Source organism: Puntigrus tetrazona, chromosome 2 (assembly GCF_018831695.1).
Source record: "Puntigrus tetrazona isolate hp1 chromosome 2, ASM1883169v1, whole genome shotgun sequence".
NCBI classification, from domain to species: domain Eukaryota; kingdom Metazoa; phylum Chordata; class Actinopteri; order Cypriniformes; family Cyprinidae; genus Puntigrus; species Puntigrus tetrazona.
In genome coordinates this window covers 21,793,979-21,809,504 of record NC_056700.1, presented here as the reverse complement: position 1 = coordinate 21,809,504, position 15,526 = coordinate 21,793,979, and the positions used below count along the sequence as shown (strand labels likewise).

The following is a 15,526-nucleotide window of genomic DNA, read 5'->3' as shown; positions in this document are numbered from 1 at the left end:
ACATATTAAGTGTAATATGCAAGGAGTGGCACTGAATGTTACTTATGAACGTTGCATTTCGACTTTGAACACATCTGTTCAAAATGCTGACAAACGTTATTTGGACACTTTCTTGTCAGGCGTTAGCAGAAAAGAGCAACTAGTGCTTAATGCAAGCGAACGGAGGCTTCTCTGCAGAGAATAGTTTTTTTTTTATTCAGACACAAGAGCAGCAGACTTGTCCCAGGAGCCTTAACTGTAGTCACCGATGTCTAAATATGACTTAGAAAAGATTACAGGAAAGACACGATATTTCACCACATGACTTCAAATGAGAGCTGCTTCGATATGCGTCGACGTGTTAGTTTGGCTTCGTTTGAAAATTAATAACATTAATAACAAAAAGTTAAGATTAAATAATAAAATCTACATCATTTAAAAAATATATACAACATAACACACAAAAACAAAAGTGCTATTGAAGAAAGTGGATGTTAAAAAACAAAAAGTGCAAGGTCATAGTATCAAACAACTTCACCTGTTTAACAAACCTATGTGCCAACACCCAAAACGTTTCATTTGATGTATAGACTGACATTTATAGGACAGTTTCCCTTCATCTACATGTAAAAATTCAATACTTTGAATCATGCCATCAGTTGAGAGGCACTCACAAGGGCTGCAGACAGTTTCAAGCAAAAAGACTACAATTCAGACATTAACCGCTTTAAATGAGACTTATTTGACAGCATTTACAAAGGCAGTTTACGTTAACGTTGCTTTTGATATTTGCACGAGCAGCTGGATTTCGATACCGTATTTGCAGCAGGTCATAATAATGTCCATATCACAGGCAAGCACTGGACTGCATGTACATCTTCCACTTAAACACGTTGCATTCGTACGGTTTGCGATGATATATCAGAAATGACTCGGCTAATGAATACTGCATCTATTTCCAGAGGCTAGATTCAAACAGGCAAATACAGATGTGTGGAGAGCAGACACACAGAGAGAGGAAGGCCACAGTATAGATTGCATGACACAACTGAGTCTGTGGGAGGGACGGTTCAGTGTTTGGTAAGGGTTATTGAATGGGAAGCGCGTACATTAGCAAGCACACTCTAGCAAAGCGTCACATCCCTGCTCAGGGCCATCAGACACATTGGCAGTCAATCAGGTAATATGTACAATAAAAAGGTCTGCACTTATCTCAGGCATTCACCGATAAAGAACTCAACTTCCAGGAACACAAAATAAATACACACTCATAACGCACTCAAAACAGAAGCACAGCGCACACACATACTGTATATACATGTGCCGTTTCTCTCTAGTGGCCAGAGCTGGCTCTATGTGGCCTGCGTCCAGAGTGTGACTGTTCGGTCAGCAGAGGAGGACAGGAAGGAGAGGTGGTGTGTGTGCCACCGGCACTGAATCACTTTATCAGCATGCTCTCCTGCGACGGTCAACGGCAGCTGCTTTGTCAGGTCACCTGTGCACACATACAATCATCCAAAATTAAATGCTTAAAAATGTTACAATACATATTTACGTTTATAGAACTTAAATTATAATTTTTTTGACTATGTGAAAACTGATAAAATATTCTGTGCACACATTTAATACATGGGGAAAATATTATGCAAAAAAACCAACAACAACAAAACATTTCTTCTCCATCATGAGTTTTCTATCAACTACGTACAACCAGGTAAAATTAATTTCTACAGTTTTTTTGGCCAGCATTATAGGGATAAGTAAAAAAAATCTAGTAAAATAAATAACAATTGTTTAAAAAGTAGAAAAATAAACAACATTTTTCGTATTCATTTAGTGTAAATTGATGTACTGAAAAAAAATAAAATAAAAAGCTGTACAAATGTAAAAACAAAAACCACTACATTTTTTAAATTATATAATAAAAATATATGAACGTTATTACAGTTACTAAAAAAACCTAAAAACATTTGTTACTTCAAATCAACTTTAACTGGAAGAAATAAAACTAGTGCTGTCAAACAATTATTTATGATTAAATCGCATCCAAAATAATTTTTTTTACATGTGTGTGTACATTTTGTATATTAAACATTTATATATAATGAAATTATTAATTTACAAAATATATACTGTATGTGTATTTATATACACATAATAAATATATATACACAGTACACACTCATATTTTACATAAAAAAACTATTTTGCATGTGATTAATCGTTTGACAGCACTAAATAAAAACAAAAATAAAAATCGTAAAATATTTGAAAAATACATTTAAAAACAAAAAAAAATGACACATCATAATTCTACAATGAAAAATCTCACCTTGTAGGTCAGTGACGATGACCTTGGTGTCGTAGGATCCTGTGAGCAGGTAATGAGCTCCGGGGGAGAAGCGCACCGATCGGACATCACTGGAGTGCGGCCGGTACGTCTGAACCATACGCCCCCCTCTGATGTCATACAGCATACAGGAGCTGTCCTCCTGCCCTGCAGCCAGCAGGCGCCCGCTCGGGTCCACTGCCACCGACGCCACAGGACTGCCTGCTCATTCATACGCGCATAAACCACATGAACAATCACACACGCTACTAGATGTGTAAGATTCACAAAATTCTAAAATAACACTGGTCTGAAAGTCACTTCCATCTCGTAACATAAAGCCAAAATGGCATTATTATGTAAAATGGTGGCCACGTAACATTTCCAGTGAATCAGGTCAAATATACAGTTTCCTTACAGAGGTCATACCATCTCAAAGTGGTCAAGCTGACCTAAACACTTTATCATAACTGTTTCAGCCTTACCAGCACTTGGTCAACCATCTAGACCAGTCTAAACCAATCAGTAAGCAGAAGTGACCAGCGCAGACCAGCTAAAAACCACGTAAAATCAGCTACCACCAGAAACAGAAAAAAAAGTTTTTAAGCATACAAAGTGCTAAAGAGACAAATAAAGCAGGTGATGCCCACCTGCGCCGTGGAAGGCCGTTCCCACCACTCTCACACAGCTGGGCACTCGCAGGTCCCAGAAACGCACCGTCTTATCCTGAGACCCGGACGCTATCATCCAGCCCCCCCACGTGTACAGAGACAGGATATGACCTGAGGAGAGAAAACACGCGCCAATCACATTAATTAACACATTCATGAGAATCTGTGTATATAATATAAATGTCATGTTTTTGGGGGTGTGTGTACCCGTGTGTCCGCTCAGCGCGTGCAGGCCCTGTCCTCTCTGGCAGTCAGTTGTGTAGATGTTACAGTCGCCGGCTCCTGCACTGATTAAAATGGCCCCTCCGCTCTCAGGACCCTCCATAAACGCCAGATCTCTGATAGTCCCATCATGCATACTGAACTCCAGATCAGGACCTGAAGCAGAGAAAGGGTCATAGAGGATGTGTAACTAACAGATATCATCAAATGCCCCCATTTGATTGATTACATTAAGAATTGTAAAAATAAAAAAAAAAGTTTACATTAACATTTTTTCATTTAGCTGCTCGTAATACCGAGTTGAAGGCACTGTTCAAAAAATACAGGGTAGACTGGGTATTGAGTAAAGCAATTTTTTTTTTTGCTCATTTAGGATGAAGTCAGATTCTTGTTATATTGAATATATTTTATTTGATATTCATTTTATGATATTTCTTTACTTTTTATTATTTATTTATTTAGGTGTTTGTTCATGTATTATTCAACTGATTTAATTCCTAAAAAATTCTCAAACACCTCCAGAATATAAATAGAAATGGTTGGTTTAAGCAATTAAGTGCTACTGAAAAAGATATGTTAATTGTAATTGTATCTAAATCTAAATCTTATAGGAAAAGCTTGCCCAAAAATGAAAATTACGGCATATTTTACTTATTCCCAAGCCATCCTAGATGTATATGACTTTTCCTTTAAAATCGGCTAGTGAATGACAAAAAGCCAGTAGTGTCATGAATATTTGTTTGCAATCACCTGTAGCATTGCAGGCTTCAGGGTTGAAGGGCAGCACTTTGACGTATTTATCATTGGAGCCGGTGGCCAGTAGCTGTCCACACGGACTCCAGGCTACACAGTATATAGAGCCTTTGTGATGCTTGTTCCTCTTGAAGCGGATTACAGGAGGTTTACTTGAGCCTGAGCCACTAAAAATAAAAAAAGAACAAAACAACTACAGTATTTCAACATTTAATGACTGAAAAGATTTTGATTCTCTATGAATTAACAGAGCGGTTCACTCAGAAGGGAAAATTTCATCAAAAGAAAAGAAAGAACAGAAGAAAGAAATTCATACAGGTTTGGAAACATTACAAAGACAAATAACAGGAATGTGTGTTAATGTCATCTAAAAGCACAAACTTTTCCTATTTGAGCATTTATAATCTCATCTGTATAGCTGAAATGAGGAATTCGGCTTGTATCTCATCATCTGTAACACGTTTGATGATTTAAACAGGTTTTAATGCAGCGTGTTGGCCTCTGACCTCGTGTCCAGCGTGTCAGGATAGGCACACACACGCAGCATTTTAGAGTTGGAGCCGACAGCGTATAATGCCCCTGTGGGGTGGAAGGCCACGGCCCGGACCGCCTGCGTATCCTCCAAGGTGTTGACCATCACAAACTTCGATTTAGGCTTATCTTTCTGCAACATAAACATATAAATACATTCAGCATGTGAGAAGAGTATTTTACTGCAGTCAAGCGATTAACTGCATTCATTTATTATGCATATATAAATACACATACATGCAAGTATACATTTTGAAAATATGTCAGTCTATACCATAACCAGAAGGCAGTGTTATTATACTTCACAATGTTTCCTAACAGGCCTTTTGCTTTGTTAAAAAAAGTATAAACTATCAATCAGTTGACAGAAGGCATGTAATAGGTTGTCTGCAACAGATTTTTCAGCAACACCGATCATGCCGATAACTTAGTGGGTTTAAAAATATACATATCGAATATGATACAGTCGGCTTATTATGTTGAGCTGTAGGGGGCGCTGTACCTCTGGCGTTTTAGAGCGGGTCAAACTGCTGTCATTGTGTCCAGTTTTGTCTCTTTGGGCACTGCAGGAGATAACAAACTCTTTTTAAAAACCTCTTAAGAACTCAAACAATAACATACTGGAAACAATCTTACATTACTGATGCACTGATACAGAACTCTTTCAATGAAGGAAAAGCGATTGATTCTGACCTCTGGGGCAGGACAGGAGACTGGCTAGGCGGAGGGAAGGCCGCTTGACCCGCTGACCTCTGAGGAGTGCTGGTGACCACGTCGCCGGCTCCTCCGCAGCCTTCCTGTATCTGAGGTGAGGATGAAGCGTCTTTCACTTCACTGCTGTTATCACTTCCTCCATTGCACTGCTGAGAGAGAGCCTGCACCTCTTCTCCCAAATCATCCATTCCCACATTTAGTTCTTCCAGTCTCTGAATAGATCTGCACACACACACACACACATAAAAACATGACGCTTAGTCACGTAATGCACACCACACACAAAACAAGTCAGCAGACTTCTCAAAACACACAAATACAAATTTAATTTAAAAATTAAATTTTTATTTATATTTAATTAGAAAGTAATAAATGAATCTTTATGGAGATTTCTTTTACAGTTTGCGAATTTTAAAAAGGTTCAAAATGAACTTTTTGCCAAACTAAATAAATGAAACTTTCCCAGCAAATACGTTTCTTACCAGCCATGAAAATATGTGGTATTATGCAGTATTCTAGTAATAAATAATCATTTTTCACACTCTAAAGATGTGTGGTGCAGTTGACACCAGCGGAAATCCTCCTAAATGGTGCTACACAGATTAATTGTTCAATATTTTTATTTTTGTCTTTTTTTATATTTTTTATTTTTGTCCCTTCATAAAGTCCAGATTGAACCACTGATGGCAGGTTGACTATTTTGGTGACGTGTTTCATATTTTTCTGAACCTTGCCAGTGTAATTTATTTGGCAGTTAATAAGACAGTCACAGGCCTCCCAGTTTTCATCAAACAAAACCCATAAACTGTGTTGAACTATGCTTTTACAGGTTTGGAAAAAACATGGGGTTAAGTGATTAATGACAAAATGTTCATTTTGGGGTGCAGTAATCCTTAAATGTACTTTTACAGTGTGACTGTTTGGCAACAATCAAATGTAGGAAATAATACTGTATATAATACTGTATATAAATAGCAATGTCAGCAACAATGCAGCTCTACAGCATGTGCAGATTGTGAACGGCTCTCCAGATGAATGATTAATATCCAAAATAATATTACGAAAATATAGTATCAAAATATGGGCTTTTTTGATAAGGAGGCCTGTGCCCCCTGGACTGATTGAATTATTTTTTTATTGCACACATGCACATCAAAGTGCATACAGCTTATAAAACGTATTCGTGTTTTCTTTGGGGATTTCTTCACCCACTTTAAGGTGCGTAGCTGCTCGCGGCACCATCTGTAGAAGCCTGAGATTCATCTCATTAGCCTTTCTTTTGATATTCATCTAAAATCGCTGCCAAACACCTCCCACCATTACCAAACTGGTCATTTCCCAGTGGTCAAGGGGGTTCCCCCCTGAAAATCCCCTGAAGCTGGTGGCCAAAGGCCAGCTCAGGACACACAGGCCATGCATTTTATTAGTCTTTAATCTATTTTAAATTGAATTTCTCCAGCATTATAGTAAACTCCTAAACTTGTCCTCGCTGCCAGCAAGGCTTCTGGTGACAGAACAATAAGTGTTTCTTCTGCCCTCCCTTCCTCCGCATTATTTACGGCTTTAATGATGACATCACCAGTGGAACAGCACGGCATGGCTCCAAAACCTTTGTTATGATTCTGTTTTACAAGACCAACGTAACCACAGCAACAGAAGAACTAGAGAGGCATCAAAGTCGAACAAGAGACGAGGGCCCTTAAATGAGTTCAGCGATTCTCAGATTTCAGTGTTTACAACTATTAACTTTCTTGTAAATTATTATGAGTGATGCATTAATAAATATATTTATACATAAAAAATATCCTTTCACTTTTCAGACAGAATTACTGAAACATTTGGAAGGACAGATTTATTGTATTTTTTACAATAAGTCCATTATGTTTAGGCTTTAACCTCTCCTTAATCTTTATGAATCTCTCATCTCTTTCTCATTATTTATTGACACTTTGAAACAAACACACATCTGTGATTCAAGTGCCATCGAGTGGGATGAAAACCTGGCACAAAGGGAGGCTTACAATCTACTAATAGATAAATATAAGGACGGAAGGGTTTTAAAATGTAAAATATAGCTTAAATCTAGAACTGGAAAGTAATAGGATTTCATACATCGTATCACGTTCTGTCACTAAAGCAAAAGAAGAAAAAAAATAAGTACAGCCTTCTTGTCAGGCTTGAGGGGACAATTTAGCGTTGGGAAGCCCGAATGCAAGCTACTGCCCTGTCTGGTAATAAATAAAACACTATGTAAATGGGAGTCGAAAGTAGGCAAATGTAAAACCGGTCTAAGAGCATGTGTGTATGTATGTGTTTGTTTTCCCAAGAGAATTCTCCACCCACTTCGAGCTCCCTGGCAGCTCGCTGTACCATCTGTAAAACCCTGAGGTCATTCTCATCTACATCTCATTAGCCTTTCATTCGATATTCAACCTGCCTTGCCTTATTCTCTGCATCCTTTCCTTTTGCTTTTATCGCATCAGATTTCTCCTTGTGTCTTTGTGTTTGTAAACCTCAGCGCCGTCAGTGCAGCTCTACAACAAACGCTGACCTTTGGATGTGGTGACATGGAGCTCGGCTGACCTGGTAAGGAAGGCTTCTGTGAGGTTGTGCTTGGCGGCGGGCGGGGCCTCGTGCTGCTGGACTCCGCCCTCTCGTAGCATCTGCTGGTAGAGTTCCCGTTGCTGCTGCTTCTGTTCCAGATGTTGCTGCACACGTAAGCGTTGCCGGTAATATTCCTGAAACTGCTCTGTGGAGTCCCGCAACTATACAGAAACAAAGATGCGTTTCAGATGTAACTGAGAAAGAGGTACGCTAAATGATGTGCCTCCAAAGCATTCAATAGCGCCCACATAGGGGCGTTTTCAGAAAAACAGCTGCTTAAAAAAAAACACTGGTAGACACAACTTCTTACTCTCATTTCACTTAAAAGCTTCTGAGTAGACAGACCCTTTCTGGTCTGATGAACAGATGTAATACATGACAGCTCTACGGTGATTACAGATATAACAGATTAAAAACCCAGACAGGAAACTGTGTGATGTTGTCACAGAGCTCAGAGCCTCTTTAATCAACTTTCTGTAATCCGAGATATCAACAAATCCAGACTGCTGACCATGGGCAACAAACTACATATTTCTAAAAAAAAAATATCCAAAGCATTTGGATGAAATATTAAAGTAGATGTAAAATATTCATTTGCTTATTACATTCAAATACAGTGTTAAAGTGTTGATATACAAGTATAATTTTAGCAAGCCTAAAACAATATTTAGGGATATAATAAAAAAATTGATTCCCAGAGTCAAGGAGAGCATATCACAGCTAGCATGACCACAACTGCTAATGCTCGTCATAACTAATAATTCACATTACCCTCTGTATGTTTGTGTGTCATCACAGAGAAAATGAAGATGAGTGGGTTTCCTGATGGGTTGTTCATGTTTAATAGTCCTGATTACGTTAAAATGTCCAGATCAGAGTTTTTATAGTTAAAACTGCAACCACAAAACACAAAATAAAAGAGCTATTTATAATATAATAAAAAAAGTTACATTTAGGTTATTTTAACTAGTCCCCAAGTCAGCAACCAAAAACTATATAGACATATTTAAAAAAAAAAAAAGTCCACCAAAAATAAACATGAATATATAAAAAAGGAAAATAGAAACATGAATGCAAACTACAACCGCATCTAATGATGCTAAACAAAGCTGGTCTATATCTCAAACTCTATGTCTATAAAAAAAAAACTAAAATGTCAGCATTCTAGAACTCCATTCACAACAGTGACTAATGGTAAATATTTTAGACCTATTTTCACCACAACCTGTGACAGTCAACATTCTATAGCCCTTCAAACAAAAGAAATATGTAAAGGTCAAAATACTAAAGTTCTTCGCACAAAAAGAATGTGAATTTATCAATCGACATTCTAGAATATTTCTAATGACATTCCCCCACAAACATGTGCCTAGAAACTGTAGCTTGGCGACAGGCCATGCCCTCTGCATCTATGCAGTGATAAAGTGGAAGCAGTAGCTGAGCCTGCCAGTTATTTATGACCCTGCTCAGGGCTGCAGACCGTTTCTGAGGGAGGAGAGAACACATGAAATCTACTGCTTAGACATATAATTACATGGTAAGCTGTAAAACAGAAGCAAACATTAATCAGGAAGTCACTATAAATGATCCAACTTGAATGCTAAATTGAAATATTACTTGTTTGGCATGTTACTTTTATTAATTATTAGATACTTAACTTAGTTAAATTTAGTTGTCTATTTATTAGGGGCGTCTTCTACAGGTGTTTATTTTAATTTTAATACTATTTAAATAAAATTAGGAACATCAACAGCAGAAGCATATTGAGTGCTTGATTTAATGATGAGGAAATATCAGTGGATTCATTGGAGAGCAAAGTACCTCATTCTTCTCTGCAGAACCAGGGGCTGGGGCATCCTGACCCGGGGCAGAGACCGGGCGAGAGTTTTGAGGGCCGGGTGAGCTCAACATTTTATCAGATGGAGTTTCGGTTCTGGAGCTGCAAGACCAGAGAGTCCACATTATTTTAGACACACACCTTACCTTTGTAATTATTTTGTTCTGAAAAGATTGTGCTTTCAAGTTATTTTCTGTTATGCCACACCCATCTCAGAACTTAATATGCCTTGAATATGCAATGCACACTGGCATATTTTCACAGGGTGTTTTACACAATTATGCACTACCTTCAAAAGTCTGGAATCACTAAAACATTTTTAAAAAAGGTTTTGATTAAAAAAAATATTAATATTCTGAAATAATTGTACAATTTAAAATAACAGTTTTGTAATATATTTAAAAAATGTATTTATTCATAAAAGGCAAAGCTATTTCTCTACTCTCTAGTAGAAAGCTTAAAAAAATAATGTTGTAAACTTTCTATTAATCAAATAAAATATGCTGTTAAAAAAAACTAAGCATCAAAAACTGTTTTATAGTGATAATATTATTACATTATATTATTATTTAGTGCATATATATATATATACACACACCACACACACACACACACACACACATATATATATATATATATATATTAATTTTATTGATTTTTTTATGGCTTTGTGGTTTTAATAATTACATCTAATTTTCTTAAAATCCGCTAAATTTGTACTTTTATTGTATTCTAAAGTTTGTTTTAAAAAGGTCTGCCGCCTCAATTTCCGATACTACAGATGTATAAGGTCATGTTTACCTTTCCGGGGACTCCTCAAAGATGCTGTGACATCCTGAATTCTCCATCATCACACTGCGGTTCATGTGCTGAAAATTAGCAAATGAGTGTGACATGGGTGAAGTTTTCCCACCGTCCGTTCCCGCTGCTCTCTTCTCTTGGCCAGACAGACCGTAGGACAGGCCATCCAGCGCCGGGTTCAGAGAGCGTGACATGTAGGTGTCCGCAGACTGTGGGCGGCGAAGAGGAGAAGCAGGATACGGGGAGAGCTTGCTGATGAGCGGAGTGAGGAGGTCTGCATAAGCGGCCTTGGCGGGTTTAACAAGCCGATCCACGTGGATATTGAGCATCTTCTGCTCAAAGGCGCAAGAAAAGACACTGGGCGACAGGTTCTGCAGCCAAGAAAGCAAGCTCAGGTCGAGATCGTCGCAGCCGTTCCCACACAGCATATCTATTCCTAGAAGAATCTCGCTCTCTGTGATCTCTTCTCCGGTGGCTTTGCTCTGGCAGAACTCGACGCAGCATTCGTACAGAAGGCCTTTAATGAGAAGCTGGAACAGACGATTGGAGCTGGCGCGGAAGCCCGCCTCGCTCAGCTTTCGGTCAGCGGGAATAAACTCCGCCACCATCCCACAGGCCTCTTCAAAACACTGCACGCGTGCTGTACTCGGGTTCCAGTCCTTGAACTCGGCATGGTTGGTGAGGCGGGGCAGCGTCAGGAGAAGGCAGAGCTTGCTGTAGTCCTCTTTTGATGGACAAAACTCTTCCAGAGCATGGAGACACTTCACAGCCTCCTGCATGGTCAGCTCCAACTGGACATAGAGAGACGAGCCAGAGCCATTCTCACACAAGCCCTAAACAGTTTCTCACATGCCGTTACTATGGTTTTTTGGCCACGATACACTTACAAGATTGCCATACCAGTGGAATAAGCTTAACAAAAGCCATATAAACCAAATTGACTTTGCATGTATGTGTCTTTATCATCTACTATATTTTTTAAATAATATCTTATATCTTGTTCGGCTGTTTGGGCCTGGTCAGCTTTTTTAATGTATTTGAAATCTCACCAATAATAATGTATTCGTTAAAACCAAATAGCAAAAAAGTGAATTATTATTGCACTTTACACAACTGTTTGCTATTCTGATACATTTATGTGTAATATATAAAATGGAATTTATTTCTGTGATTTATTGCAGCACATTTAATTTTCATTAACCAATACTATATTAATCAGTGTCACATGAGCTTTCAAAAATATTTCTAAAATACTAATTTGATGCTTAGGACACAATAAAACGGTCTTAACTCTCCTTTTTTTAACAGTATGTACAGAAAAACTGAATAAATCACATGTGGCAGCTCATCTGACATCTTTCTGTGCAGGATCTAATGATGATGCTGATGTTACTCACATGTTGTGGCTCATCCTCAGCAGACATAGCGTTGTTCACGCACAAAGCTTCCAGAAACTTCTGTTTCAAAACGATGTAGCGGAACCTGGGAGGACGTGGAAAGATGCAGCAATATACGAAAAAGTTACACCAACAGCGTTTCATTTTATTGAAATATTCATCTAAATAATATCACATTTTATCTTCTTCACATTTAAATGCAAGTCGACTCCTATTAGACACAGCATGCAATCCTAGAAAGAATCTCAGCTGATCTCCCACCTTTTCCTGTCAAATTTATCCAGACACTCAAGAGGCTGAATAAACTGTAACACTTCATCCCACTGTCCATCCAGAATGAGCTGCCTGCAGGAGAAAGAAACGGTTGAGGAAGAGGGAGGGAGAGAAAGAGAGCTTAAACTTGGTGACAACTGAGACAAGGTCAAATATAACATTTCAATATCTGACTGGTAGTAACATTGTATTACACTAAGTAGTATATCAGAGAGTATTCTGCAATATAAAACACGCTAAATCTACAGAAAGCATTATGAGATTTAACATGATGAAACTCTGAATTCGACTTATCAGTCTATTCCTAACTGTATTCTGGAGTTAAGCAGGGCTTAGTTCTCAAAAGCACCTTTGTTTATAAGGGGCCCGGTTTCTGAAAAGGGACCCAAACGCTCTTGTACGGATTTAATTAGTAATGGACAGCTCTAAAAAGAGGACAAGTGAGCTATCGGCTGCCTGTCGATTTAAAACGAATATCAAAACGGTCAATACTCATGAAAATACGAATGAAAAAAGTTCAGACTGCAAACCCAATCATTATATAAGGGGTGGGCAGCCTATGGCACACGTACCAACACTGATACGGATAAACAGCACACGAGCAATAGCAAAAGAGGTGTATGTTTTCCATAAAAATAAAGGTCTTCAAACCTGCATAACCCTATTAAAGAGCTCTGAAAAACCATCCATGCGTCTGCTGTGCTTATTAGCCGCTGGGAGTTAAATGCGGATCAATGCCAAAACGTGCCTTTGCCTAGGTTAAGTCTGTTTCACTGTCGTTGTGCTGCACAATAAATAGCTTAAAGTTTATTCAGCATTTGTTACTCTTTGCTATCAGAACAAAATATTTAACGCAATGGATGTCTGAGATTTTCAGTTACAGAGTTCCTAGCATTCCATAAATGAATCACAATGACTACACAAACCAGAAAAATATAACAATGACACTTCATGACCGAAAGCTCGCTGGCTCCTGCATTACATGATTGGCTCATAATCATACCACATGATGTTGACATGAATTTAAATTCAGCCCGAGTATAGTGTGTCGATGGATCAAACCTGAGGAAGAGCATGTCGTCTGAGTACAGGCCGTTGATGACGCCGCTCTCCTTCTCCAGGGCTAGCATGCTAATGTGCAGCTTGCGGGAGTTCAGGAAGTCCAGCATCACCTTGATGATCTCCACTTCCTTTACATTTATGATCTCCTCAGCCGTCATGATGGCAAGCTTTCACGGAAAGGATGAGAGAATGAATGTGACGATGGTTTATCTAAAAACAGCTAAAATATACACTTTATAAATCAACCAGGCTATCAGGCCACTGCTTATGCTAAATAAAAAAGAAACAATTTTATTGGTACATTTCCCTCCCTAGAACTAGACTAAGCTAAGCTATAAACTATAGGACTGTAGGGTTCCTCTTACCATAGCACTTATTATAAAGTTTATTATAAGTAATACAACATTTGCATTACTTAACATTTACTAATGCATTATTGAAATCGAATGTATTGTGTACAGTTTCATATTTATCACCTAATGTTAAGACACTTAATGAATGCACTGCTATGTAAAGTGTTATCAAAAATCATTATTTCTGTTTATAAAGCCCTGTAATGTAGCTGTGAAACACTGCAGTGCTTGAAGACCACAAGTGAAAAAGTAACAACCAAAACTATCTAATTAAAATACCAAACCAATGTTAGGACAAAGAAAAGTCAACATACCAGAAAATGCAAATGAAAACAAACAAAAGCATGGGAGGAGGTGGCCTGACATTCTACCAAAACTAAAACAGCCTGTTCCTCGATATTATCACATATAATCACATCACATCCAACTTAACATATTTAAAACGATTTGAAATAATTCTAATGAAAATATCACTTAGATTGTTGTTTTAAAAATCCACACTATTCCTAACAGCTAAAGAAATTAGTACTGTATTAAAGGGAAAATAATATTAATATATTACTTATATATAATATTATTACTTTAAGAATGCTATAATTTGAAATGGGTTGAGACAACTAGGTTCAATCCACAAAAAAATATCATGGAGATTTAGATTAGTAGACATTAAGGAAAATTTGCAAAACATACATTCACGTTCACCCATGCATTTCTACAACGAGCACAATGGTAGTATCTTATGAATTGCTTTTAGGGATTCGAACCTTAAACCTTACAGTATCAGAAGCTCGATCCTTGGACCGCTAAACCAAGCCACCCCCAAACACGCACTACGGGAAACGCAGATTTGCTTTCTCACTATTTCCAACTGCCGAACCCGCACGAGTTCATTGCAATGCCTTCATACGACCGCGTGCACCGATCACGTCCTAAATTAGCCGCATTACACCCCACCAGGCACCAGCGAGAGCGGACATCCACCCATATGCACCGCGGACATATTCCGAAGCTGCGGGGGGAGAGCGTGTCATCCAGTCGGCGCAGAAGCAGCAGCAGCAGCAGCCTCCCCGGCCTCGCCTATCCTCAAAACAACGGCGGCAATCGTCGCGAGGAGCGATTTTGATCTCACCTGATCATCTATACATATAAGCGAAGTGCAGAAATCCTGTGCGGGTCCGCCGAGGGTGTGTCGACAAGCGCCGTCTGGTGTTTTTTCCTCCGTTTTCGGGGCGACAAACCCTTGTTGTCCCTGGCGCTCGCTGGTTGTCAAGCACAAGCTTCCTCTGCGCTCTCCACCAATCCGCGCTCACGCAGACAAACCCCCGCAAAACCCGCCCAGGCCCGCACTGACCTGCGTGTTATTCAACAAACCGAGGATTAACGGGGATGTGCGATTAGCAGCATTATGTGCGCATTATACGATGTGTGTAAACTAATACTAAGCCCAGAAAGCAGCGGTTTATTGGGACGTGTTGGGTTCAAGCGGCGGAATTGTGAAGTTTTTTGAATTATGTATGTTTTGTTTGACGGAACTGTAAATCATTAAACATAGAAATACACACAGAGGGGGACGACACACCTATATCACAATATCCAAATAGCACATTACAAATAATACACAAAAATGTAAGAATGCTACATGATTAATAAGCGACATTTGATTCAAATGCTGGTTTAAATGTTTCGAATGGGGACAATTAATTACAACTGACAAATCCAAAACAATAACGTTAGTTCAATATTAAAATTTTTGAACAATTTAATTGGTTTGTGAATCAGCTATTTTTGATTCATAATTTCTTATTTTTTCCGTTTCTTTTTAACAAACCAAGTAGCTCAACTCCCGAATAATTGACTCTTATGAACAGGTTATTTTAAGGAATCAAAAATCAATGTAGAGCGACCAGTGCCGTCAGACTCTTGACTCTTTTGAACCGATTCTTTTTTTAGTGAGTCTTAAACACACAGCGGGATTATCCTGGTCCGAATTCCGAACAAAT

General features: G+C 38.5%; 1 protein-coding gene across 3 annotated transcripts; it reads right to left on the bottom strand.

Annotated features, from left to right (window-relative positions):
* Window positions 1-172: 172 nt before the first annotated feature.
* On the bottom strand, window positions 173-14,817 carry wdr47a (WD repeat domain 47a). 3 transcript variants are annotated; one of them, XM_043259016.1, is made up of 15 exons: window positions 14,656-14,817; window positions 13,174-13,340; window positions 12,100-12,183; window positions 11,839-11,923; window positions 10,442-11,232; window positions 9,625-9,742; window positions 7,783-7,964; window positions 5,179-5,421; window positions 4,988-5,048; window positions 4,461-4,618; window positions 3,952-4,121; window positions 3,187-3,357; window positions 2,959-3,090; window positions 2,312-2,530; window positions 173-1,474 (listed from the first exon to the last, which is right to left on the bottom strand). In XM_043259016.1, exons 2-15 carry the CDS (start codon window positions 13,329-13,331, stop codon window positions 1,332-1,334), a joined length of 2,715 nt encoding a protein of 904 aa, XP_043114951.1. In that variant the 5' UTR covers window positions 13,332-13,340; window positions 14,656-14,817; the 3' UTR covers window positions 173-1,331. The 3 variants fall into 3 exon arrangements, with proteins under 3 accessions (XP_043114951.1, XP_043114971.1, XP_043114962.1); XM_043259036.1 differs by lacking the exon at window positions 14,656-14,817 and adding an exon at window positions 14,303-14,580; XM_043259027.1 differs by lacking the exon at window positions 14,656-14,817 and adding an exon at window positions 14,386-14,580.
* Window positions 14,818-15,526: the final 709 nt, after the last annotated feature.